The following is a 27161-nucleotide window of genomic DNA, read 5'->3' on the forward strand; positions in this document are numbered from 1 at the left end:
TCTCTTTTCTTGCTCTCATCTACTCATCTCCCGACTCAATCTTCCTGGTCCCTCATGTTCTCCATAAGTGACCGGCAAAAAACAAACAAACAAAAAAACTCTACCAGGGAGCTCCTACAGCTGATAAACACCTTCAGCAAAGTGGCAGGATACAAGATTAATTCAAAAAATCAGTAGCCCTACTATATACAGACAATAAAGGGGCTGAGAAAGAAATCAAGAAATAGCACCCTTTACAATAGCCACAAACATAAAGTATCTTGGGGGTAATGCTAACCAAACAAGTGAAAGACCTATATAGCAAGAACTTTGAGTCTTTAAAGAAAGAAATTAGAGAAGATACCAGAAAATGGAAAGATCTCCCATGCTCTTGGATAAGTATGATCTACATAGTAAAAATAGCAATCTTGACGAAAGCAATCTACAAATTCAATGCAATCCCCATCAAAATCCCAGCACAATTCTTCACTGCCCTTGAAAGGATAATACTCAACTTTATATGGAAAAACAAAAGACCCAGAATAGCCAAAACAACCCTATACAATAAAGGAACTTCAGGAGGCATCACCACCCCGGACTTCAAGCTATAGTCCTGAAAACAGCTTGGTATTGGCACAAAAATAGACAGGTAGACCAATGGAATTGAAAATCCTGACATTAACCCATACACCTATGAACACCTGATTTTTGACAAAACAGCTTAAACTATACAATTGAAGGAGGAAAGCATCTTCAACAAATGGTGCTGGCATAACTGGATGATGGTGTGTGGAAGACTGCAGATAGACCCGTATCTACTGCCATGTACAAAACTTAAGTTCTGTTGGCTTCTCTGCAGCTACTTCTTCTCTTTCTCTGCTTCCTGGACAGTCTGAGGTGAACAGGCCTCTTCTGTCATGTGCACCTGCCATGATATACTGCTAAGTGACCAAGTGGTCACGGAGTGAAACTCAGAGACACAAGCTTTCCTCCTGACAATTCTATTTTAATCTTAGGGAGCTTGAAAAGCTGAGTCACCCCTGTTTTCCAGCTGAGATGAAGTTCCTGGCTACAACATCTCCTTGTCACCCAGTGTGGGTCTCCTAGGTTACACACAGTCACGTAGGCACACACACACACACACACATACCCACCCACCATGTAGCATCCTGCCTGTTTGCTGTCAGATGGAGACAGCTGTTCTAGTCTTGCTGGATGTTCTCTAGATCTCATTAGGCAATTGGTGTTTGGGGGCTATCCAGATTACTCCCTTTCCTTATCTCCTGTTCCCTTTGGGGGAACCATGTGGGCAGTCTATGTGGGAAGGCAGGCAGTTCTAAGGGTGTTAGGGTAGCTGAGGACTCCTAGTTCTCCCACTGCCCAGTGAATCTTTGTTGGGTAGTGTTGTGTGTATGTGAGTGTGTGTACATGCACACATACACAAATGCACATGTACATGTAAATGCCAGATGTCAACCTCAGGTATTCACATCCTTTTTATTTTTATTTATTTACTTGGTTTTTCGAGACAGGGTTTCTCTATGTAACCCTGGCTGTTCTGGATCTTGTTCTGTAGACCAGGCTGGCCTTGAACTCACAGATCTGCACACCTCTGCCTCCCTAGTGCCAGTATTAATAGGCATACACCACCGCTGTCCAACTCTCCTTGATTTTATTATGAGAATTTTGCCTGTGTGTATGTCTGTGCATGATATGCATGCCTAGTGTGCTCTGAGGCCAGGAGAGGGCAGCAGAACTGGAACTGGAAGTATAGAGGATTGTGAGCTGCCATGTGGGTGCTGGGAATTGAATCCAGGTCCTCTTGCAGGGGCAGCCAATGCTTTAACTGCTGAGCCATCTCTCTTGTCCCAATGCCACTTTTTTTTTTTTTTTTTTTTTTTTTTTTTTTTGAGACAGATCTCTCAGTGGTCTGAGACTTACTGATGAAACAAAACTGGGTGGACAGGGAACCCCGGGATCCACCTATCTCTGCCTCCCCATTGTGGGCATTATAGGCAAACTGCTACCGTGCCTGAATTTTTACATGGCTTCTACGGTTCAAACTCAGGTCATTGTGTTTAAGTGGAATGCACTTTACTGACCAAGCTATCTCCCCAACTCTCTGGTGGGCCTTTAAAATGTTACCTCCCCTTGAGCAGTCACAAGACTCAGCGCTGGCCTGGCTCCCCTCCTCAGGCCTTGTTTGCCCTGCCCCCTCCAAAGCACTGTCCACTGGCTGCCCTCTTTGGAGTGGGGAGCTTGATCCCAAGAGGTTTCTAAGCTTGAGCCTCCAGACAAAGACGGGATGGTCTGATCCCTTTGGCCTGAGGCCAAGATGAAAGCTGACCGGTGGAGGGAAAGAGGAGTCCTGAGGCACAGAGGTGGGTGTCAGTGGGGGACACTGGCTGCCAGGTGCACATTGGGATGGTCTCAGTCTACAAACTGTCCTCATCATCCTGGAGATCTCGGCGTGGGGGACACTGCTGATGCCATGCACTTAGTCTGGGATATCTGTTGAAAAGGCTGCAGACTGTCACCTATGGGAGCTGTGGGGGAGTTGTGTACTGGAACCTTCCAAAGTAGGAGGAATGGAGAAGGCAGCGGAGGTGTGGCTGGCAGCGATGAAGCCTCCCAGAGTAGACAATGCTGGGAACCATGGGCTGACATCTTTACTCTGGCTGGGTGCTCTGTCAGGGCACCACAAACAAAAGGCAGGAGGGAGCTGGGCAGGCGGGGGAGCCTGCTCTGTCCCTGCCCGCTGTCCTCAGCTCCGAGGGCATGCTGCATCGACTAAGCCGGCTGCAGCCTGAACTCATTCTCGGATTTCAGCTTTACACACACAGTACCAACTCAACAACTCTGGTCCTTTGAAAAAGTCAGTCCAGCATTTAAAAATCAAACCAAAAATTTCCCAGCCCCGTTCCTCCTTCTCACTCCCAGTTCCCGTTCCCTACATTGAACTGTTTTCAACTGTCTGCTAGTCTTGTCTTTTTCTTCTGGTATTTATATCTATTTCGTAAGTATGAGACTTTGGTTGCTCATGTAAGTTGTTTTACTTTTAGGTCTCTCTGTCTGTTTCTCTCTCCCTCTCTCAAGGGTTTCTCTGTGTAGCTGACTGGCCAGGAACTCATAGATATCCACCTGTGTCTGAGTGCTGGGATTAAAGGCATGCACCACCACACCCAGTGATATTGCTTTTTTTTTTTTTAATCTGCATTTATTTTGTGCTGAATTCATTTCCATGCCATAAGTTTTATGTTTCCTTGGTTTCTTCTGGGATCTTTTTCTTCTGTGTGACCTCCTCTTCTGGCTTTGGAACAATCTGTCGCTTTTCCATGAGGATCATCTATCTCAGTGTGACAGGGGAACGCATGTATGGGGTATGGGTTAATCTAGCCGTGAGCTCTGTAAGTTTGTTGGGGCATCTTAGGTGCTTTGTTCACAGACCAGAGGATCTACATCTAAACCCTTAGTTCAGCGTTACTCTCTGTATTTTTAAAGCACCTGCAGCAAAACTTCAGCACGCTTTTTTGGCCACCCACCCTGTGTCCAGCTCCACTGTTTGGTTTGGGTGCACCTATCAACTCCACCATCATACTGGTGGAACGGCACACACAGCTTCTTTAAAGTGACATCATTCAGGTACTCAGGCAATTTCATGGGTGTTCTTTAATTGAACCTGACTATTTGAACCTCTTGATTTGCATGATTTTGTAGGATTTTCTGGGTCGAGAGTAGCAAATCATCTTCACAGGTCACCTCAGGCCATTCACAGGAAGAGGAAGTGGAAGGGCTACTGGGCAATATTACTCATCTTTAAACTTTGATTATTTTCTTTTGTTGAGACAGGGTCTCTTACATAGCCCACCCCGGCTGGTTTTGACCTTATCTACCCACTCGCACTTCCCAAGTGCTGTGATTATAGGCGTGTCTCGCCATGCTCAGCTATTATTCATTCTTTATATATTATTTTTTGAGGCAGGGTCTCTTATAGCATAGGCTGCCCTTAAACTTGCCTTGTAGCAGAGGCCGGCCCTGAGCTCCTCATCTTTCTGACCCCACCTGAATGTTGGGATTACAGATATTTGCTAGATATTACCCATTGACTGTGTTGGAAAAGCATTTAGCGTTTCTATTCATTGCTATATTTTCCTGGCCTGATTTTGTGGTAGTGACAAGTCTTCAAACTGATTCAGAAGTGGCTAGTGATTACAATCTCTCCCCTGGACATTTGGCTTTCCTGGGGAACTATGACTTTCTGTTCCCTTTGCTTTATCATCTATGCAGCTCTCATCCATTCATCCCAGTAGAAAGTAGTCTCAAGATTTATTTTCCAGTGGGTTCGGTGGCTCACACTTCTAACCCAGCACTCAGTCTGAGGCAGGATTGTTGTGAGGGCCAGCCTTTTGTTCCCCGACAAAAAAACACTACTCCCCAAATCTAAAAAGAAGAGGAGGTGGGGGGTATGTATGTGTAGTTTTGAAAGAGTCACAGAATTCCACAGAGAGTACAAGTAACATGGTTTATTTATCAAGGGACTAACTTGAAAACATGCTTGAGGGTGGCAGGGGAGGGGAGTAAGCTATTATAAAAGGGGACCCAATGCCTTGTTCTGTCCTCTGCAGGCACCAGATATATGTGGCACACATATATGTAGGTTCAGGCAACATACATGTAAAATAAAAAAATCTTAAAGATGATGAGGGAACATCTGAATATATTCACGAATAAGCATGCTGAGCTTACACTCCTCTGTAATTCCAGTACTTGGAAATAGAGGGAGAAATATCAAGGGTTTCAGGGAAGTCTTGGCTATATAAACCTGTCTCAAAAAAACCAACCAACCAACCAACCAACCAACCAATCAACCAACCAAACAAACAAACAAAAACCAAAGAACAAACCCCAAATAAATACACGTTCTTTACCTGTTAGAGATACTAACAAGGATGTGTGTAAAATGGCCTATTCAGGGTTTATGCACTAGAGAGTGACTCTAGAGCCTCGTATATGCTAGGTAAATGCTGCACAGCTCAACTATGTCCTCGTGTCTTCAGCAGCAGCCCTCCCCACCTTTAAAGATTGGGTCTCATGTAGCTTTGGCTGGCTTCAACCTTGTGACATAGCAGAGTCTGGCTTTGAACTTCCACCTCTCTGGCTTCTGCTTCCCAAGGGTTGGGTAATAAGTACTGGTCCCCAAAGCCAGCTGTCCCCCTGCTTTCTTTGTATATTTATTTATTTATTTATTTTGGAGGCAGTGTTTCACTAAATAGCCCAGGCTGGCTTTGAACTTGCAATCCTGCATCACTTGTCCTGATGGGATTGACTTTTAAAACAGCCTGGATATGACTCCCTTGTATTAGCCAGGGTTCTCTTGAGGAACATTCATTTTATACATAGAATATTTACATACATAAGAGATGTTATATATGTAAAATATATACACATAACATATAGTATCATATTATATTATGTACAATATAAAGTCTAAGAATCCAGTATCTGTTCAAACCAGGAGGCTGGATGTCTCAGTTGGTGTTCAGGATATGCCAGAATCCTGAAGAAGTGGGCTATAATGCCAGTGAAGTAATGAACTTGCCAGCCAGTGAGATGTCCTTTATATAGGCTGCCACCAGAAGGTATGGCCCAAGATTAAAGGTGGACCTGGTTTAAAGGTATGTCTTCTCACTTCAAAGATCCAGATTAGAATTAGGTCTTCCCAGTTAGAATCCATTTTCTTTTCTTTCCTTTTTTTGCCTTTGGAGACAAGCTCTGGTTGTCCGGTAAAACTCATTTGTAGACCAGCCTGGCCTTGAACTCACAGAGATCTACTTGTCTGTCTCCCAAGTGCTGGGATTAAAGATGTGTGCCACCACTGCCCAGCCTGAAATGATTTAATGAAGAAAGAAACCCCTCACAGATGTATTCAGCCACTTGGGTTTTCCCATATAGTCAAATTGACAACCAAGAATAGCTATCACACTCCCCAAGTTGCTGCTAGTCAGTGTTTTATTCCAGGACACTCCCCATCCTTGGAAGAGGATACAGGGTTTTGAGACTTGCTGATCTTCCTGTACTGACTCTTGGATGCAGAGAGCTGAGAAGCTGGAAGGGATCAGGGAGGAAGGACTAAGGAGGTCAGGGGTAAAGCACAGAAGAGCAAGAACATTCTGGCTTACCTTTGAGGCCTCTCTGCAGGGTGGGATCACAAATGTCTCCTGATATTCTTTATCTGGAATACCTAAAAGGTCCTCTCGTGGTCACAATCATGGGAGACCTTGATGCCAACTGCTGGGGGCTTGTGGTCCTTTTCCTCTTCCTCCTGTGGTTTTTTGTTCATTTGTTTGTTTCCTTTTGCTTTGCTTTGTTGAGACAGGTTTTCTCTGTATGGCCCTGGCTGTCCTAGAACTCATTCTGTAGACCAGGTTGACCTAATTCAGAGATCCACCTGCCTCAGCCTTTGGGGTGCTGGGGTTAAAGGCATACGCCCAACCAAAAGCTCTTCCTGTGTTTTTGACAGGTGTTTTAGTTAGGGCTATTACTGCTGTGATGAAACACCCCGACCAAAAGCAACTAGAGGAGGGAAGGGTTTATCTGGCTAAAATATCTTGAATCACAGTCCACTGAAGAAAGCCAAGGCACTCAACTCAGCAGGGCTGGAACCTGGAGGCAGGAGTTGATGCAGAGGCCATGGAGGAGTGCTGTTCCCCAGCTTGGTTAGCATATTTTCTTACAGAACCTAGGACCACCAGTCTGGGGGGGGGCGGGGGGGGCCGCCCACACTGGGTTATAACTTCCTATATCAATCAATAATTAAGAAAATGCCCTACAGGCTTACCTACAGCCAATCTTACAGAGGCATTTTCTCAAAGAGGTTCCCTCCTCTCATAGTTTGTGTTGTAGGGTTGAGACCTAATCCATACAAATCATCTACTCAGTTTACTTAAGAAAGGGTCTCATGTAGCCCAGGCTGGTTTTGAACACAAGTATGTAGCTAAAGATGGGCTTGAATGTTAAGATTACATGGAACCCACATCATGCCTGACTTAGGTGTTACTAGGATTGAACCTAGGGCCCTCCTGTGTGCTAGGCAAGCACTTTACAGACCAAGCTACATCTGTAGCCCTAAGTTATCTAACTATATCATAGTCAACCCTGTATGCTGTGCCTAAACCATTTTTTGAGACCACCCCTGCTGTAGGGAGCCATTATTCTTTTTGAATGGGATAAAGACACACACATCCTAGATAAGCCCACAGGATACAGGGTATACCCCTAGTTTCTGTCACCCCCAGGTTCAAAACAACTGTAGTTTGGATCTGGAGTTTCCCCAAAGGTCCATGTGTGGAAGGCTTGGTCCCCAGTTTATGCCACTACTGTGGGGTGATGTAACTTTTAAAATGAAGGGCTTCATGGAAGAAAGCTAGGTGAGGCATGCCCTTCAAAACTATGTGTAAGTTCTACAGTCCATTTTTCTTTCCTCGTTCTCTACAGACATGTAGTTACCTCTTTCTCTGCCTTTCTGCATGGCAGACTTTCCACAATGGCCACACTAGCTCATCCCCTTTGACCAAAGGAGATGGAGGCCCAGGAAGAGGACGTGTCTCCAGGGGCAGGCATGAGGGCCCAGGACAGGGCTGACCGTGACCTGCCCCTCCACTCAGCCAGCATTCACCAAAGCAGTCTCACCTCACTCCTACCCCAGCAGCAACCCCTACCTGTCAACCCCTTGCCACCACTGAAAGAATCAAGTTTGCTTCTGAGATGGATCAAGTCACTCTGCTGCTTGGCCCTTAGAGTCACAGAGGTTCTATGACCTCAAAAATATCTCTGGCTCAGTGGGTTAAGAGCACTCACTGGCTGTTCTTTTGAAGGACCTAGGTTTGATTCCCAGCACCCACATGGTGGTTTACAACTGGCTGTCACTCCAGTTCCAGGGGATCCATAGCCCTCTTCTGGCTTCTGCAGGCACTGCACACATGTGGTACAGGGATCTAGATGCAGGCCAAACACTTATACAGATAAAAGAAAATAAGCAGGTTTCTCTGAGGGGTATGTGTGTGTGTTAGGGATAATTTACACTAACTGACACTACCACTGAACTACAACCACAGACGTTCCTTAGGAGTTCTTTGAGAGCAAAGGCTCATATCTCTTCACCTTTAGCCCCTTCAGCTCTGCTCTAAGATAGGTACTTCTGTTGGCAGAAAGCTCTCAGAACCCACAAAGGCAACAATTTCACAGGCAAAGAGAAAACAGGGCTGTTTAATTAGAGTCAAGAGTCACTTGTTCTTGGCTAATACAGTGCTTAACATGCAATCACATCCACCTCTTGGTACAGAAATGGCACCCTGTCACTTCCCTGGACAGAGGACTCCTGGGTACCTTGATCTCACTATCCGCCAGAAGCTGCCCTCTTGCCCTGACAGTGGTAAGTTCTCTCCTGCCCAAAGGAACTGGGAAATGAGGTCGCTCGCTCAAATGAGAAGCCACTTACAGTACAGCACCATTGACTGGCCAATGGAGTTGATATTTTCTCAAGTTCCAATCAAGAACTTAGATTATGTAACCCATCTCTGATGAGCCCAAAGGCACTTGAGAGTCTGGCTGTGCCTCAGGGTCACCTGTTTTCACTGGACTAAAGATGAAAAGATATGAAGAGTTTGCTGAGTCGGCCCTGGCCCTGGGAATCCACTCTGGAAAGAGTTTCAGTAAGGTTGGGACACCTAGCTCTCTGTGTCGTCCTGTAGGCTCAAGTGAACAGTGCAGGGAGCTCTACGCTGCTCAGCCATAGCTTCTAAGTTTTGGTAGAGAGAAAATGTGTATTACTTGTGTAAAGGAAGTTAAAATATACAAACAAGAAATTAAAGGTAAAATGCAGGGTGTTTGGATCTTAAGAAAACAGGAGTTTACTGTGGCTGGAAGTCAGGCTGATAGAACATAGTAACTGGCTATAACTGACAATTCTCCTTACAAACATGGAGTTTTGCTAAGTTTTGAGATATTCTCAGTAGCTTGGGACACTCCCCTTTCTCTGACATCCTTACTAGAGTCACCTGAAGAATGCTCACAAATTTCTAAGACAACAGTCACTCAGAACTCCTTTTCCTCTAGTTTCCAACATAAAGGGGACCCAGCTCAGACAAGAACGAGCCTTGCTATGCACCCGCCAGCCCCCGCACCCTCCTTTTTATTCTCAGGGGCTCCAGCTCCATGGAAGTTACAAGGTTAAGCACTACTGCAAGTTCCTGACACAGTGGACCCCACTCGCGTTTAGAAGATGGATGTCTGCAGTTCCTTCTTAAACATTCCTTCAAAGTGGAGGTCTCTGGCCATGAGTTCTTCTTCCACGTCATCGAGTGCCCACTGGTGATCTGTCAGCTCCAAAGCTTCCCACTCTGTCTGCATAGGAAGAGGACACAGGGTGGGAGGGGAGCTTGCCACTGAGCTGACAGCTGGGGACAGCATGGAGCGACTACCACTCTTACCAGTAGCCGAGCAAGGCTAGTTCTGTGTATGAGCTCACTGATCCTGTGAGGCAGGAGACCCAGGTGCCTCCCAGCTGTATGAACTTTCATAAAGCAATTTTTTTTTTTTTTTTTTTTGAGACAGGGTTTCTCTGTGTAGCCCTGGCCGTTCTAGAAATTACTCTGTAGATCAGACTAGCCTTGAACTCCCAGATCCTCCTCCTGCCTCTGCCTCCCAAGTGACAGGATTAAAGGCATGTGCCACCACTGCCCTGATTCATAAAGCAATATTTAAAAGTTCGATAAGGGCAGAAATGATGAAACATGCCTACAATCCCAACATTTGGGAAGCAGAGGCAGGGGACTGTCTCAAAAAGCCAAAAACCATGTAGAGAAGGCTCAACAGTTAAGACATACATACTGACATATAGACAATACATACATAAAATAAAAAAATCCAAAGTAAAACAAGACACTGCCCAATCCCAGGTTACAAAGACATATGCCACATGTTTTAATTTTTTTTTTTTTAATGTCCATGTTTTAGCTCTTATGTCTAAGATTTTTTTTTTTTTTTTTTTTTTTTTTTGAGTTAAGGTCTCATGTAGTACAGTTCTCAAGTCTCAAGTAATGTAAATATGGTTTCTCTTCCTCTCATCTGTCATGAGGTGGATGACATATACAGTGTGGATACACTAGACAAAGTGATTTATGTCCTGGATGGGGTGGGGCAGGACAACACATTTTATCATTTTGGATTGAACTTGAATGTGGGCAACAAACCAGAGAATGTACAACTGTGGGTAGGGGTGAACTGGTATAAGACTGTGATATCCCTGCAGTTCTGAAAAGTGAGTGGCACATACCTTGAAAGCTTTGTTGGTGTCTGCAGGCATGGCCATGGCTGCTCCTGTCATCTGCTCCTGCATCATTCGTGATTGGTCAGCAGCTGCAGCATGAGACAAGCCCAGTGAGTACCAAGGCTCCCCAACCACCCAGCACCCCTGTGGAAGAGTGAACATGACAAAGCACTTATAGCTGCTTGGTGGTGGGTTTGAAAACTGGACAACTGCCTGACCCTGTCACACCTGGGATGGGATTCTGGGAAAGTCCAGGAAAATCGGGGTAACTACAACTAGAACAGAGACAAAATAAAGAGTTCTCTAAACTTTAAATGTCAACATTACAACAGACACCAATTACTGAGCAATGCCGTATGTCCAGTACTTCACTGTTTTATTCTTTATCTGCTCCTAACCCCACACGAAGGCACACGAAGACCTTCCTTATTTTATAGAAAAGCAAACAGTGGTTATAGAGAATCTGAGGTTCTGGGTATCTAGAGTATCTGAGGAGAGGAATCTGTTCAATAAATGAACTGGTCCAGCCAGGCCCTTAAGGTTCACAAGCTTAATGGAGTGCTGGGTAACCACACGAGGTGTCAGACTCTGAGCAACTAAGCACTAGTACTGCTCAGGAAGATTACTGGGAGAAAAGCCCACATTCAGTCTGAGCTTTGGACCTGTTAAGACTACCCCCAGAAACTCATAGAAGGAAGCACGGTGTGGGGCAACGCTAACCAACAGCAGGAACCACATGACTACTGCACCTTAAGAGGAAGTAGCTGTTCATTAACCCACTCTGCTTCTTACCATTATCTTGGCCCAGGATTAGAGAGTAAATGCTCCGGAGCCCAAAAACATTGAGGAAGTACCAGGATGCAGAACTCACCCTAGCAAGGCAAGGGGGAGAGAGGGTGGTTATTAGGGAGATGAACAGAGCGCATAACTGCACCACCCGTAGCTACTCATCATATATCGTACGTGAGAAACTAGACAGCCAAGGCACAACCAAAGAAAGGACACAGTAACACAGTAAGGCTGTCTTCTGACACAGTGCAGCAGGTGCACTGAATGAAGCCATCCACTCTGAACCACATCCTCCAGAGCAGTCAAATGTTGATGTGTTTGTGTGTTCCCCACTTAGCAGAGATGTGGGGGGAGATTTTTGGGAAGTATTTGCAATGCTGAGGGTGATGGCTACTGGGAATGCAGCTCGAGTTTGGAACTTGATCACTTAGTTCTTATCTCAGGTTTCCCACCCAATCTTGGAACCCACAAATGTGCTTGCATATAACAGAAGCCAAATAGTGAATGAAAAATGCTATCTAAAAGGAAGACTGACACTTCCCTGGTATGTTCTGGTTACTGCATAGACTGTAGGTAAGTACACGATCTGTCCTGCAATGCAGACATCTGTCTGCAGCTGCAGTTTCAGCGCAAGTGCTCCTGCAGTAAGCACTGCAGCTCCACTGTACATGTTGCCTTGCTCCCCTCTGTTCATCCAAGTATACGGGTTACATACATGTCCAAATGCTGAGAAAAGATAAATAAGCTTTTCTCTAGCCCTTGACATTTATGCTTAGCCCAAGAACCATGGCAGGGAAAGTTTAATGGAGTCTCATAACTCATGTATAGTTTTTCTTCTCCCATAGAGCAGGGCAAGGCCAAGACTTTCCTATTATCTGCTCTGCCCTGGGCTCACACATCAGAGATGGATCTGCTCAAACCAGAGAAGTCAAAATTGCTACCAGACCCTTCAGAAGTCATAGAGAGAACAATCTGGAAGGACCACATGAGTCAGTGTTACTGTACTGCAGGTACCAGACCAGTGTTCCTAAGAGAGTTTAGATTTTGGCTCAATATACAACTATAAATCCAGGAGTGGAAACAGGTGCTGAGTACTGGTTATAGAGAGGCTGTGTGTTTCTACATTCATTTTTTTCACAGACCTCACAGGGTTACTGAGAGGATAATGTAACATAGGAAACACCTAGCATGGTGACTAGAACTAAGGAAAATGATAGTATAAACAGTTCTATAATGTAGATCTGAAATGTGTTTTAAAAAGTCCATGTGTTGCTAGGTGATGGTGGCCCATGCCTTTAATTCCAGCACTTGGGAGGCAGAGACAGGTGGATCTCTTTGAGTTTGAGGCCAGTCTGGTTTACAGAAGTATTCCAGGACAGCTACACAGAAACTCTGTGAAAAGAAAACAAAATAAAACAAAACAGCTCATGTGCTAGTCAGACATGATAGCACTCACTTGCTTTTAATCCCAGCACTAGGAAGACACAGCAGAGGCAGACAGATTGCTTTGAGTTCAAGGGCATCTTGGTGCACATAGTGAGTTCCAAGACAGCTAGTACTATGTAGAGAGCCCGTCTTACAAAAAGCAAAACAAGAACACACACAAACAAGCTCATGTATTAAAGGTTTGGGCCCAGTTGGTGGTACTAATGGAGAGCGGGGAGCCTTTAGGAGATGGAGGCCTACAGGGCAATTTCAGGTCACTGGGGGGCTTGTTCTTGGAAGGAGACTGGAAGTCTGGACTCTTCATCTGTCTCTGTTGTGTTCTGATCATAAAGTGAGCACTTAAGTTTCACTCCATGGGACTGTCATCTCTACCCCATCACAGATCCAAAGTCATGAGGCCAGTGGGACATGAGCTTAGCCTCCAAAACAGTGAGCCATGATACACTTTTCATCTTAGTATTGGTTTCAGTAACAGAAAGCTGACGAATACAGACTTCCATTCTCATAAGCTTCAGGGAACTGCTAAAAAAGCTTTGCTTGGCCAGGCTACTTTTTTTTAAATTATTTATTTTACTTTATGTACATTGGTGTTTTGCCTGCATGAATGTCTGTATGAGGGTATAGCTCCTGTGGAACAGGAGTTAGGGATAGTTGTGAGCTACCATGTGAGTGCTGGGAATTGAACCTGGGTCCTCTGGAAAAGCAGTCAGTGCTCTTAACCACTGTGCCATCTCTCCAGCCCCATTGGGGAGACAACTTAATCTTTCCATTTTGGGGGCCTAGGGGAAGGGGCAGTCAAACCTTTATTCCTACATTCCTAAGAAAAGAGACTGACAAACCTCTTGTGACTGCAAAAATGTTTTAGTCTAGCAGTGGCATATTTTTTGTTTGTTTGTTTTTGTTTTTCGAGACAGGGTGTCTCTTTGGCTTTGGAGGCTGTCCTGGAACTTGCTCTTGTACACCAGGCTGGTCTCCAACTCACAGAGATCTGTCTGCCTCTGCCTCCCAAGTGCTGGGATTAAAGGCATGAACCACTAACACCCAGCCCTAGCAGTGGCATTTTAAACAGAGCTTTCATTAAAAAAAAAAAATAGTAATAAATAAAAACAATAAACTATAAAATAAATAAATAAATAATAATAAATAGAAAGGAAGGAAGGAAGGAAGCAAAATCTCTCAAACTAAAAGGAAAATGGGAACTGTAAGGATCTCAGCTGTGGCCCATGACCAGCAGGCTTACCAGGATGCATCTAGTGTGAGCAGCTCTATTCCTTGCTGGAGCATAGGCTTGAAGCGAAGTGTCAATGGAAATGGAACCTTAGCTGCAGTAAAAAACAAAACAAAAAAACCACGTTTTTGCTTAAAGAAAGTTCCTAGGCACTCAAGCTAGCCAAAGTGTGAACACACATATTCTTTCCCTGAGGAGGTGGGAACTCTGTCTGGAAAATGACTTCCACAAGGAAACAGGTAGCAGACTCTCAGAGCACAACAGCCAAATCATCTTCCCGAGGAATTCCAGTTTCTACACTGTGGAGGAATCAGGTGCTCAGAATGAACCATGACCCCAACATTTGGGAGAAGTGTCCACTGAACTCTGGGTGAAAAATATCAGGACTAAAGCAAAGCACCCATGCTGAGAACTTTGGACTAGCTTGGAACTAAAGATTTTTGTTCAAAAATGTTATTTTCACAAGAAAACGTACTGCCCATTCTATCACATTAGGTTCTCAGTGGCACTGGGAAAGGGACACAGGTGGAGGAGGCAGGAGGTCTCCTAGACCTGAAACTTACTTGTGACAAAGCCTGAAAACGTCATGTTGATCCATCCGCCGATCAGAATCATTGGGAGGACATTCGTTACATTCCCTTTCATCATGTCTGTTAGCATGGTGGGATCTAACACAAAGGCAGAAGACAACACCAGGTCCCTGTGTTAGCAGATAATTCCCAAATTTAAGCCATACAGTTTTGGTTTGTTTATAGGGTCTTATTATGTAGACCAGTCTGGTCTTGAACTCAGAGGTCTGCCTAGCTCTCCTTTCTGACTGCTGGGATGAAAAGCGTGTGCCACCACACCAGGATGGCCACCAGGTTTACTGTAGAAGTTCAAATGACCTAGGTACGAAAGATGTAGAGAGTTTCTCTCCACCCACTCTCTAGATTCTTTGAGCTCTGCTATATATTCTACCTTTCACTCTTCCTTCCAAAATTTAATAATTTTGTGAAGAAAGGCCAAAGATGTAGCTCAGGGGCAGAGCACTGTCCATGCTGGAGGCTGCAGAGCAGTCCTCAATATCAAATAATAATTTTTTGATGAAATTTCCAAATCATCATGCTACCACAATCTGAATATACGATGTGTATATGTGGGTGTTTTGCCTGCAAATATATCTGTGCATTCACGGCTGCTTGAAAAGGCCAGAAGAAAGCATCAGATTCATTGGTATTGGAGTTATAGACAGTTGTGAGAACCTGGGTTCTCTGCAAGAGCAGCCTGTGCTCTTTAAGTGCTGAGCCATCTCTCCAGCCCCAAAACTTTTCCAATATCAACCTTTCCTTTCAGGAAATGTTGCTACCTTGCAACAGGTAACACATCAATCTGCTTATCTCTGTGTTTCGAGGAGCAATTCTGACAAGAAAATTTGGTCAAATCATTTAACATTTCAAATTAAGAGGTGTTAGGGATTACAGTGTAGCTCAGTGCTGGGATGCTTAGTGTAGCATGCCCAAGGCCCTGGGCTCCATACCCAGAAACAGAGACTGACTGTGAGTGGTGGTGGCAGGGAAAAAGGGGTGTGTGAGACTATCCATCAACAAGACCCCATCACTGGGTATTCTAATCAATGGCAACAGGACCTAGTTTGTTTTGACCTTAACACTCATGGCTCTGGACACTCTTATTTTCTCAGTTTAACAGACTAAAAAGGTATCCTGCTAGCTTATTGAGGTAATTATCTTTTCATATGTATGCTGGCTATCTAACACTACTATCTTCTGTATGGGTCAAAAGAACTGGTTATCTCACCTAGAAGAATGAGACTGAAAAGAGAGGGATGTCAACAAAGAATAATTCACACGTTGTAGTTTCCCAAAATAGGGATGGTAGGAGTCATGTGTCAGGTGAGGAACTGTAGATTGGGATGGGAGATCAAGAACATCTTGCTCTTGGAAAGGAAGGGGCTCGTCACTTAGACAGAAGGTGTAGGGTAACATCTGCAGCAGTAGATCTAGGCCTGGTAGGAACGGGTCTCGAAGAAGCACCTAACAGATTCCAGAGACAATGGCCCTATCCTCCCCCAGCATCAGCTGTGACACACAAGGGTTCAAGAATTTACTGGAAAAAAAGAGGACTCAGATTTCAAACACCTGCATATTAGGGGCTGGGGATGAAGCCCAGTGGAGAGTACTAATACTAGCATGTAAATAGCCTTGGCTTCCACCCTCGACACTGCAAGAACCTCAGAAAAAGTACTACATCCCAAGGAGAATTAGATGGTTCTGAGTCCTTTCCATCACTATCTCTGTGACTTAATGTTTAAATAAAACTACCTGTGTTCAATAACCATACCTGTCATAGGAGAAGGTGGCACAACCTTCCTTTTAGTTTTTTTGAAAAATCCATCCTCTGGGTTGTTGAAGTAATATTTTCGGGTCAAGAAAGACTAGTAGAAAAAAAGAAGATCTTTTTAAATATGAGAAATGTGACACAGTTAATTGTCAAATTTTCCCCCATATGACCAACTAACGGCCCTTGGAATACACTTCTACACTCTGAGCTGTCAGCCTCGCTGGCAGCCAATCTAACACTTTAGCTGAGTCACACTTACAATTTCCTAAGAAGGATGAGGGCACAGTGACAACAGACAACACCACCACGTTGCAGCTTAATAATTGGGTGGTCACCTCCAGTTTTCTCCAGAATCCTCTTGTAAAACACTGAGGTTCTGCTGCACTCAGAGGTGAATGGTGGAGCTTTTAGTAGAAGGTAAGTGAGTACCTGTTTGGGAATGTATTTTCCATTTTCCCTGAGGACTCTGCTTCGAATTAGGACTTGACTGAAAAACACAAGACAAAGAGATGTTACAATGTGAAACACTAGAAGAAAATAGAAGACCCATTTAAACCTAAGAGAGGACCTATTTGGCAATAGCTGGGTGTGGAAACTTTCCAAAACCCCTAAAAAAATCAATAACTTGACACTCAGCTTTTCACAAAAGGAGTCTTCTAGAGTGTTCTGAAACAAATAAAGGTTTCAGAGGAAGGCAATCTGGAACATTGCACTTGGCCTTTCTGGATTCAACATGAGCCACAAAGGAACTTTCCTTGCAAGGAGAGAGTAGATGGATAGTGCTCCAAAGATTTGAAGGCAGGAGGCTGGAAAAGGTGATGGCAAAGGAACTTCTTCATTCACCCAGGGAAATGAGGACAGGCCTCAGCTGGAGAAGGCTGTTACCTGACACACCATGGAGAGAAATTCCACCCAGGACTCAGACCAACTGCCTTCAAACTCTTCAACAGTTACTGAATTCATTATTGATGATCTTTAGAGCAAATAATATACAACAGAAGTAAAAATATCACCTTTCCCCTAGGTTTTCAAAAGTTGTTTAATGGGGGGGAGGCTTAAGTCAATGGAAATTCTTGAAAAGTGAGAAAACTAAAAGTGTAGGCAGAAATGCATACTAGAAAACCACACTCAGCTTTCTGGTTCCTGCTCAGCACAAGCCACATGCTCCAAGCACTCGGAGCCAGCAGGGTCGGCTTGCCACCTTCCATATGCCCAGCTGCTGCGTGTGCTGGGAGCGCTCTGCTGCCAGCTTCACTTTCCAGTTTTACTGCATCGTGCCTCAGTTCCTTCCTTGAGCTCATCTTCCACAAAACTTCGCAAGGTAGCACCTGTTAGAACTCCATCTGCTTTCCCTCCTCTTGGCCTCATGGTAGTCCACAGCTGTCTGCCTTATACACAGGCCTACAGCAGAGAAGTGTGACATGGTTGTCCTCTGGGAGCTGGTGACAATGCTCTAAGTGTGGACTATGTGCCAATGCTATTCTTTGAAAAGCTAAGTTCAGACAGAGTAGGAACTGGAAGACTTGGGGCTGGTTAAGAACTCTGACTGCTCTTCCAGAGGACATGAGTTGAAGGCCTAGCACACAATGGCAGCTCACAACTATCTCTAACTCCAGTCCACAGAACCCAATGCTCTTTTATGGACTCCGTAGACAGTGCATGCACACAGTACACAGACATACATGTCAGCAAAACACCCGTACACATATACTAATAATAAAAATTTGGACTTTTATAATCTCTTGTTCTTATTCAGATCCCAGCTCTGTTATTTTTATACGGTCTCACTGTGAAGTCCTGGCTGGCCTTAAGCTCACAGTCTGCCTGCTGTGTCCTGAATTCTGGGAGTAAAAGTGTGTGCCATCATCCCTGGCCTTCTGTGACTATAAATGGTGATCTTGGGCAACTCCTGTCAGTTTCCTAAAGTGCATTTACATTCTACACAAGCACAAATTTAGACTTTTACTGCACACATTTCTTAAACTTGTAAGTGCCAAATACCATATCAGTGCCATAAAAAGGATGAAAATGCAAACTTTCCATGATGTTTAAAAGTCTATTGGGGAAGGAAGAAATTCAACAAATTAACACAGTGTAGTAACAGACCACTAGGCAGCATCTGCCCCAACTGCGTTCTGCTACACTCCACTTTCCGCTCTCCGGTACCAGCCCGCTCACTGGCTGTAAAAAACGGTGGAAGAAACCACTTACTATGATGTTTTGGGGGTCAAAACCAATGCCACCCAGGAAGAACTGAAGAAGGCATATAGAAAATAAGCCTTGAAGTACCACCCTAATAAGAATCCAAATGAAGAAGAAAAGTTAAAACAGATTTCTCAAGCTTATGACGTTCTTGCTGATTCCAAAAAAAGGGAATTACATGATAAAGGAGAACAGGCCATTAAAGAGAGGGCGGAGCAGGTGGTGGTTTTGGCTCACCCATGGATATCTTTGACATGTTCTTTGGAGGAGAAAGGATGCAAAGAGAATGGAGAGGTAAAAATGTGCATCAGCTCTCAGTGACCTTAGAAGACTTGTATAATGGTGCAATGAGAACTTTAGCTCTGCAAAAGAATGTGATTTGTGACAAATGTGAAGGCCGAGGTGGTAAGAAAGGGGCAGTGGAGTGCTGTTCCAACTGTTGGGGGGTCTAGCATGCAAATAAGGATTCATCAGATCAGACCAGGAATGGTTCAGGAAATTCAGTCAGTGTGCATGAAATGCCAGGGTCATGGAGAACGCATCAGTCCTAAAGAGATGTAAAAACTGCAATGGAAGAAAGATAGTTCGAGAGAAGAAGATTTTAGAAGTTGACATTGATAAAGGCATGAAAGATGGTCATAAAATAACATTCCATGGTGAAGGAGACCAAGAACGAAGACTGGAGCCAGGAGATATTATCATTGTGTTAGACCAAAAGGACCATGCTGTTTTTACACAACCAGAAGACCTTTTCATGTGTATGGACATACAGCTGGTTGAAGCGTTGTGTGTCTTCCAAAAACCAATATCCACTCTTGACAACCAAACCACAGTCATCACTTCTCATCCAGGTCAGATTGTTAAGCATGGAGATATGTGCGCTAAACGAAGGTATGCTATTATATCATTGGCCATATGAAAAAGGATGACCTTTTTAAATTTTTTTAATTTATTTTATATAACAAAGTCCATTTAAATGAAGAAAAAGGATGTCTAATCATTGAGTTCAAGGTAAACTTTCCTGAAAATGGCTTTCTGTTTCCTGGTAAGCTCTCGTTGCTGGAAAAACTCCTTCCTGAAAGGAAGTGGAGGAAACTGATGAAATGGATAAGGTAGAAGTGGTGGACTTTGACCCAAATCAGGAAAGACAGTGTCATTATAATGGAGCATATGAGGATGATGAGCATATGAGGATGATGAGGATAAGTGTCAGACCTCTTAACGGGCCAGTTCCTCTGTCATTCTGTATGCAGTAGTGAATGTGGAAAGGACAGTAATCATAATATGCTCACTACTTGGCTATTGTTTTGTTTTAATATTCAACTATAGTAGTGTTTTAAAAGTTAAATGAAGAATAAACAAATATAAAAGCTCAAAAAACAAAAAAAAGACCACTATAATTTCAGCCTGTGCAGATAGAGAAGTCCTTCACTACATAACATGTTTGAAGATAGCCTGAGCCTGAGCTACATGAGACATTGCCTAAAAGAAGAAATACTAACTATAGGAGCAAATGTGCAATTGAACTGATGTATCCTAAAGAGATTGGGATGTAGGATTAGGTAGGAATCTTTTACCATTTAATTTTAGGCATATCCATGTTTTGTCTGAATGTATGTTGTGCATCACCTGTGCTCCTGGTGCCTTTGGAGGCCAGAAGAGTGTACTGAATCCCCTCCGCTGGATGTACATATGGCTGTGGTGCATGCTGTATCACCATGTGGGTGCTGGGTATTGATCCCAGGTCTTCTACAAGAACAACAAATGCTTTTAAGCACTGAGCCTTCTTCCCAGCCCCCCCCCCCCACAGGAATCTGAAGGAGGATGAGGATGGGAGTTACCTAGTCAAGGCACTGAGGAATGTCAGAGGGTATGAGCTCTGACTATGAGGCCCCGGGGACAGGCCATACACAAGAAGAAATAAGCAAGAAGAGGTAGGCAAGACCCAAACTGCTCTTGTAGAAGACTCAGGTTCAATTGCCAGCACCCATATGTTGGCCTTCAACCATCTGTAACTAGTTCCAGTTCTGACCTCCTCTTCTGAACTCTGAGGACACTGGGTACTGGTAATACACATTACATACATGCAGGCAAAACACTCAGACACATTAAAAACAAACAAAAAGACAGACTATTCAAGGCAGTATGAGACCCACAATATAAGGCCATGATCTTATAAGAAGTAAACCATTGAAGAGATTTAAGCTGAGCCTGTCATATATTGTCTGTCTGGGTTTATTTTTAATATTTATTCTCCCTCCCTCTCTCTCCCTCCCTCCCTCCCTCCCTCCCTCCCTCCCTCTCTCTCTCTCTCTCTCTCTCTCTCTCTCTCTGTGTGTGTGTGTGTGTGTGTGTGTGTGTGTGTGTGTATGCCCGCCATCTTATACATGTGGAGGTCAGAGGACAACTAGCATGAGTCAATTCTTTTTTTCCACACCATGTAAGTATTAGGAATCAAACTCAGGTCATTGGGTCAGGATTGACAGCAAGCACCCGTACCTGCTGAGCCATCTTGCTGGCCCTAACATCTCATTTGAAGTGATTACTGTTGGACCTGCATGTCCTAGGTGCTGGGTCAGTGGCATCTATTTTTTTTCCCCTTGCCTGTTTTTTATCACCTGGACTGCAACTCTGTGAGAATGGAGGCTTGACACTGTCTCCTTTTGTACTTCCACAGAGTATGAGGCACAGTGTTGTGCCCTTCACTGTGTGGTAAGTCAGAGTTTTCTCAGACACTCTGATGGCAGAACCCCAGCTAAGCTCTTGTACTGAAACTACTGAGGAACTCTACAGAATTGAAGCTGATGATGGTGATGAAGGCAAGTTTGAATTAGCCTGGATATTCTTGTTGCTCAAGTTCTGAAGCTGAGATCCATCACTATATTCGCCATAGCGTAAAAATTCTATACAAAACACTAGTTTTGTATTTTCATTTCCATAAATATCTAAAAAAATAGATTCTTGTACTGGGTAGCATTGGTAACTTGAAATTAAAAGACATTTTCATAGAAGGAAAATATATATCTATCTCACTATGTAGTACTGGCTTTTTTTTTTTTAATCACATAGGCTGATTTTGAATTTATGACCTTTCTGCCTCAGCCTTCTGAATGCTGGAATTAAAGGCATACATCTATTTGGGAGGGGTGAGCATCATGGAGGTCGGCAGAGAAGTTGGCTCTCTCATCTCACCATGGAGATTCTAGGTTCTGAACTCAGTTGTCAGACATGGGGTAAGTACTTACCAGCTAAGGCATCATACTACCCACAACTTGTTTTTAGTCAGTGTACTTCAAACTGAAACACCCAATCCTCAAGAATATGTTTTTGTTTTCTCTCTTAAGAATCAATATATTCTCTGAATTTGAGAACCACATTTTTTAAATATACATTATATCTCCAGATATAGGCTAATGCATTTTATTCACGAATATTTCATTTCTGGTTTAATACATTTCACAAGAAAAATCATAGTTAACATTTCTTTTAGGCAAGGTCTCACTTTATAGTCCTGCCTGGCTTGGAACTCACTATATAGACTTGGCTAGCTTCAAATTTAAGAGATCCACCTGCCTCTACCTTCCAAATGTTTGGATTAAAGACATGTGCTACCACCACAACTGACCCATAGCTAAGTTTTGATCCAGTAAAAGTTTAATAACTTAAGATACCAAATATCCTATTTTGTGACTACTTAGGCTAATGTCGATTCATGCTTTATTTAGAGAAATGTTTTACAATAAAGAATAACTTTTAAAAATTATTTTATTTTTGTGTATGTATGTGGGAAATGGATGTCCTCTCTCTCTCTCTTTTTGTCTCTCTCTCTCTCTGTGTGTGTGTGTGTCTGTGTTGTTGTTTTTAAATGTGCACCCAAAACTGGGAGTCAGATTCTCTGGAGCTAGGGTTATGGGCAGTTATGAGCTGCCTTACACAGATGCTGGGAACTGAACTCTGGACCTGTGAAAAGAGCAGTAAGTCCCTTTAATGTCTCCAGCCCCAAGAACAGTTTTTGGTGGGGTAAAGTTGTACCATGTCAGAGCAGGCATGATCCAAACACCTCACTTAAGAGATGGAAGAATGATGACCACAGATGTTCCCTAAAGCAGCTATTCTCCACAGGAATAGTATCGTCCTCCAGAGGGCTTATGGAAGTCTGTGCAATGTTAAATTTTTGAGATAGTGTTTTGTAGTGATATATTATTCATGATCTAGTAAAGCCACTGGAGAGCAGAATGTAAAGCCAGCCACACAATACAGTCATAAAAGGTGGGGAGTGGTGGCACACACCTGTAATCCCAGAACTCAGGAGACAGAGGCAGATGGATCCCTCTGAGTTCAAGGCCCCCCCAGGGCTACATGAGAGTGAATGGGTCTAAGTAATTAACAGAGCTCACATCTTTTAATCCCAGCACTAGAGAGATATATAAGGAACTCAATGCAGTCTCAGAGAGCAGTCTAGGATTCTGAGGCTTGGAGGAGAGCAGTGCAGTCTGGAGATGCAATCTGAGGTTCAGTGGATCACCCCTTTGGTCTGAGCATTGGGAGAGGTGAGAACTCTCTAGTGGCTGGTCACTTTGCTTCTCTGATCTTCAGCTTGAACCCTAGTTATCTGTCTTTGGGTTTATGTTATTTGTGCTACAATGTTTCATATAGCATAGCCTGGTCTTGAAGTCTCAATTATCTTGCCTCATCCTCTAAAGCACTGGAATTATATGTGTGTACCACCATACCTGACTATTTTGTGGGAGAGGGATGGTCTGAGAAATGTCTTACTCCATAGCCCACGCTGGCCTCAAACTCATGGTGACCTCCTACCTTGGCTTCCGCCCTCTAAGATTCTAGGTGTGAGCCACCCTGTTTGTGCATATATGGAACTTTTTTTGATTGTCACAGTAACAGTGTGGAGGAGAAATGGCACATAACTATCATTTCTCGCTGATTCAGAGGATGTTATGATAGCAACAATGCTGGGAACAATTATGTAACAAACAGTTGTCCTATGTCTTACACGACTTCTGGATTCTTCATCAAACTGTTCTAATTATCTAAGGCACAAACCCAATTCCAGGTGGAAGGAGCACAGGCTTTTTATTTACTAAGTTGACAGACAGGCAAGCACCCAGCAAACAGGGGAAATCAAACTTGGTTCTGTATAGACTTCTATGCCAAGTAGTATACCATTCACAGACTCTGCCTCTGTGACATATATCTGCTTCAGTGTACAACAGACTGGCCCCAGGTGAGATTTTACGGCTAGATAGGCATGTGAATATGACATCTTATAGGACAGCTGTGAACAAAAATGCACTGATGAAATGCAAATCATCTTATACTCTTCCTTTATTTCAACTGATTATTACGAGAACTTTATGCTGCTTTAAAAAACCAAACAAATCAGGTAGTGGTGGCACACACCTTTAATCACAGTACCAGGAGGCAGAGGCAGATGAATTTCTGTGAGTTTGAGATCAGCTTGGTCTACAGAGTGAGTTCTAGGACAGGCTCCAAAGCTACACAGAGAAACACTGTCTTGGAAAAAACAAACAAACAAAACAAAACAAAAGTTCTCATATATACATTGCACCAAGTGGGTCTGATGTCATTCAGAACCATCACTGTAAAGTCGTAAGATGAAGCAGGGTAGAAGAAAACTGCAGCATATAATCATGAACAATCTGGGTTAGTGTACATATACAATATTCTGACCCTAATTATTTTGGGAAGGCTGTTTCATTTCCCTGGTTTTCCTTTCCTTTGACTATAAAAGAGGGTTTAGGATAACATTTTATTATGAGGATAAAATGAGAATTAATTTATAGGCATCAGAAAATGCTGAATGAAGGTGGAAAGATGGCTCAGTACTTGCAGAGGATTCTGGTTCAGTTCTTAGTTTCCACATGGCAGCTCACAACTATGTGTAACTCCAGCTCCAGTGGATCCATCACCCTCTTCTGGCCTCCCACAGGTACTATACACACACATGCACACATACTTGTAAGCAAATAATCATAGAACAAAGTAAAAATAGTTTCTTCTTTTTCTCTTTTTTTGAGTCAGAGTCTATAATGTAGCTCTAGCTGTCCTGGAACTTGCTATCCAAGTTATCCAATAACTCACAAAGATCTACCTGTCTCTGCCTCCTGAGTGCTGGGATTAAAGGCATTCGCCACCAAGCTCAGCAAAAATAGATATTCTTAAAAAATTAAAATTTAAATGTCTGAGCTTTCTTCTCCATTTCCCATCTTTTATAGTTTTCAAATATGCACCAGGCCAATTTCCTAAGGTTAGCTTCAGGGAGGGGGCTGTCTCTAGTCAGCTACGAAACTAATGCCACACAAAAATAACCATAGTGGCCACTGTTGGGGAATGGAAAGAACCTAGACTTGGGAACCACAATATTTGTCTTAAAGTCCTGAATGTAATCATACATCACTATCATGGAACTTCTTTAAAGTCTCAATTTCCACAAAATGAGATGACAGTGTCTATCATATCGAATTGCTTTGGGTTTTAAGCAAATAAATGAATGTGCTTACCAATGCACTTACCAGCTGTAGAATGTTTCAGAAAGCTGGATTATTATTCTCAGCATAATTTGGAAAGACAACTGAAAATGGCAAAGCTGCATATTTTGGGGGACAAATTCTTACTAGTCAAGGCTGACCTTCTGACTTCAGGTAGCTTGAGCTTCTGATTTTCCTGCTCTAGCTTTGACTCCTGGGATTACAGGCTTGACTGCCACACCTTGCTTATGCCACGGTGGGGAAGCCAAACATGGGCTTCATGTATGTCATGCAATCGCTATACCAGCAGAGTTATATTGTTTGGGTTTAAAGATGCACTACCACAATGCTGAAAGTAACTTTAAATACAATAAAACTGCCCCCCCCACTGTTCTCTTCAGAGACATCTGAACCTGGTACTCCTTGTTAAAGCAAGTGATTCCTAAGTGATCTGGACATGTTAAGGAAATAGCACTTTCTTCAGATAGTCTCTGAAAACAATTCGACTAAGTGACTGAAAACCGTTATTTATTTTAATGCAGAGTGCCATGTACCTGTACTACCTGAAGTTATGTGTCAAAGTTCTGTCTGCAGAGAAAAACATTGTAAAAAAAGCATTCGAGGAAAGAGGCTGCCTCCACTTCAGGAGGTGAAACGATCATTACAACTCCTTTTATCTCTCTGTGGCAGTCTTACAGTTTTTCAAGGCACATCATTTGTTAGCATCTAAGCAGACCACTGCAGTTGTTTGGTAGAATGTAGATTATGAAATCCACTTGATAGGATGTTAGCAGGACTAAAGGTAATAATGCATCTGGCTTTCAGTAGGCACTCTTAGGTTTCATAGATAACCTCACTGACGCTTGGCTATTAGTTTAACAGTATTAACAACGTTTAGTTGAACTATGCTAAAGGCGTATCAGCTATCATCTGATTTAATCCACATGCTTGTCCTATTTGTTAAGTAGGTACTGTTATTATCCCCATTTTACAGATAAAAGCGATATAGAGAAAACCGGCAAGGTCAACATACCAGTAAGGGGCACGAGGTAAACTCGAGTAAAGTAATAAAATCCCTGTATTTTCTTGACCAAGGTCACCCGAGAGTGAGCTCGGCACGAAAGGGGGAGGGTACTGACCTGTCAGACACTTGTTCCTGGGTTAGCTTCTTGTCGCTCTGCAGCAGGATTGATACGTAGTGGCGGATCATGCCCACGAAGAAAGTGATGATAACGATGGGCAGGACCACCCAGAGGCGGATGTTGGAGTCGAGCAGAAGCTCTGGCCCCGCCATCTTCGCTGAGAGTTGGCTGCGGGTTGGGAGGAGTTGAACTCCTCGCTGATTTCGGCTCTGGGCCTTCAGCCGCCTCTCAGACTATTTGGTAAGGAATCTGGGACAGCCTCGCTTTCTCGACGGCCTGTTTCCAGCTGGGCCGCCCGGCCGCCAACTTCCGGCGCGGAGCTTGACGTCACGTCGCGTCGCGGCTTCGATGGCGTCAGAACGGCGTTCCGTCAAGCGGGAAAGTTGAAAGCTAAGGGAGGTGATTGGCGGCAGGCAGGTGAGTGGCGACGCGCCCCTGCGGGCTACTGTTTAGATCCAGGCTTAGCGCGGCCTGATATTTGGACCCCGCCGCTCAGCGTCGGCCTCTTCATCCGCTCTGACGCAGGATAGCCTCTCAGGTACTACCTTGTGTGGGTCACAAGACCAAGTGAGCAAGGCTTTTACTCCAAATCCTTTGCAAGGCTTGGGCTTTACAGGAGCAGCTTAAAGGCCTTTTAGGCTTTCCTGGAAGCTAAATGGTGTCTTTCCGAAGTCAGGCGTCCCTAACTTGCTTTAGTGTTTACACCTGAACAGTGTGGCTGACTGTCAGGGGTAACGTGTCAGGGTAACGCATAATAAGAAAGTTTAACTTTGTTTAGTATTACAAAATTTTGGTAAGACTTATTTAATGTGTACGTATGTTTTGTCCTCGTGTATTTATGTGCACCACATGCATACAGGAACCTGAGGGGGCACAGGATCTTCTGGAATTGGAATTACAGACAGTTATGAGCCATTTATTTGGGTGGAAATTTAACCCTGGGTCTCCTATGAAAGAGCAGGAAACTCACTCTCTGTCTCTCTTTTTTCGAGACAGGGTTTCTCTGTGGCTTTGGAAACAGTAAACTCTTAATCCCTGAGCTATCTCTCAATCCCTGGAATGTTAATAGATACCATTGTCATAATTAAGAGTTAGGGACTGAAGGCAGTAGCACAAATGCTACTTGGATGTGTGGCCCATGCCTACATAGCTTTCAGCAGGTGGAGGCAGGAGGACTAGTTAGCAATTGCCATTGGCTATGT

General features: G+C 43.7%; 1 protein-coding gene across 1 annotated transcript; it reads right to left on the reverse strand.

Moving 5' to 3' along the window:
• Window positions 1-8215: 8215 nt before the first annotated feature.
• On the reverse strand, window positions 8216-26226 carry Emc3 (ER membrane protein complex subunit 3). Its single transcript, XM_051203544.1, has 8 exons — window positions 25957-26226; window positions 16539-16596; window positions 16110-16203; window positions 14333-14437; window positions 13782-13863; window positions 11099-11178; window positions 10313-10395; window positions 8216-9381 (listed from the first exon to the last, which is right to left on the reverse strand). Exons 1-8 carry the CDS (start codon window positions 26109-26111, stop codon window positions 9253-9255), a joined length of 786 nt encoding a protein of 261 aa, XP_051059501.1. The 5' UTR covers window positions 26112-26226; the 3' UTR covers window positions 8216-9252.
• Between the last annotated feature and the right edge of the window lie 935 nt (window positions 26227-27161).

This window comes from Phodopus roborovskii, unplaced genomic scaffold (assembly GCF_943737965.1).
Source record: "Phodopus roborovskii unplaced genomic scaffold, PHOROB, whole genome shotgun sequence".
NCBI classification, from domain to species: domain Eukaryota; kingdom Metazoa; phylum Chordata; class Mammalia; order Rodentia; family Cricetidae; genus Phodopus; species Phodopus roborovskii.

Coding starts and splice junctions, on each gene's coding strand:
- Emc3 (XM_051203544.1), bottom strand. CDS start 26,111: ATGGCGGGGCCAGAGCTTCTGCTCGACTCCAACATCCGCCTCTGGGTG. Junction 16,204..16,538: donor GAAAATACATTCCCAAACAG/GTACTCACTTAC, acceptor TTTTTCTACTAG/TCTTTCTTGACCCGAAAATA. Junction 14,438..16,109: donor GCCACCTTCTCCTATGACAG/GTATGGTTATTG, acceptor CCTTTGTGTTAG/ATCCCACCATGCTAACAGAC.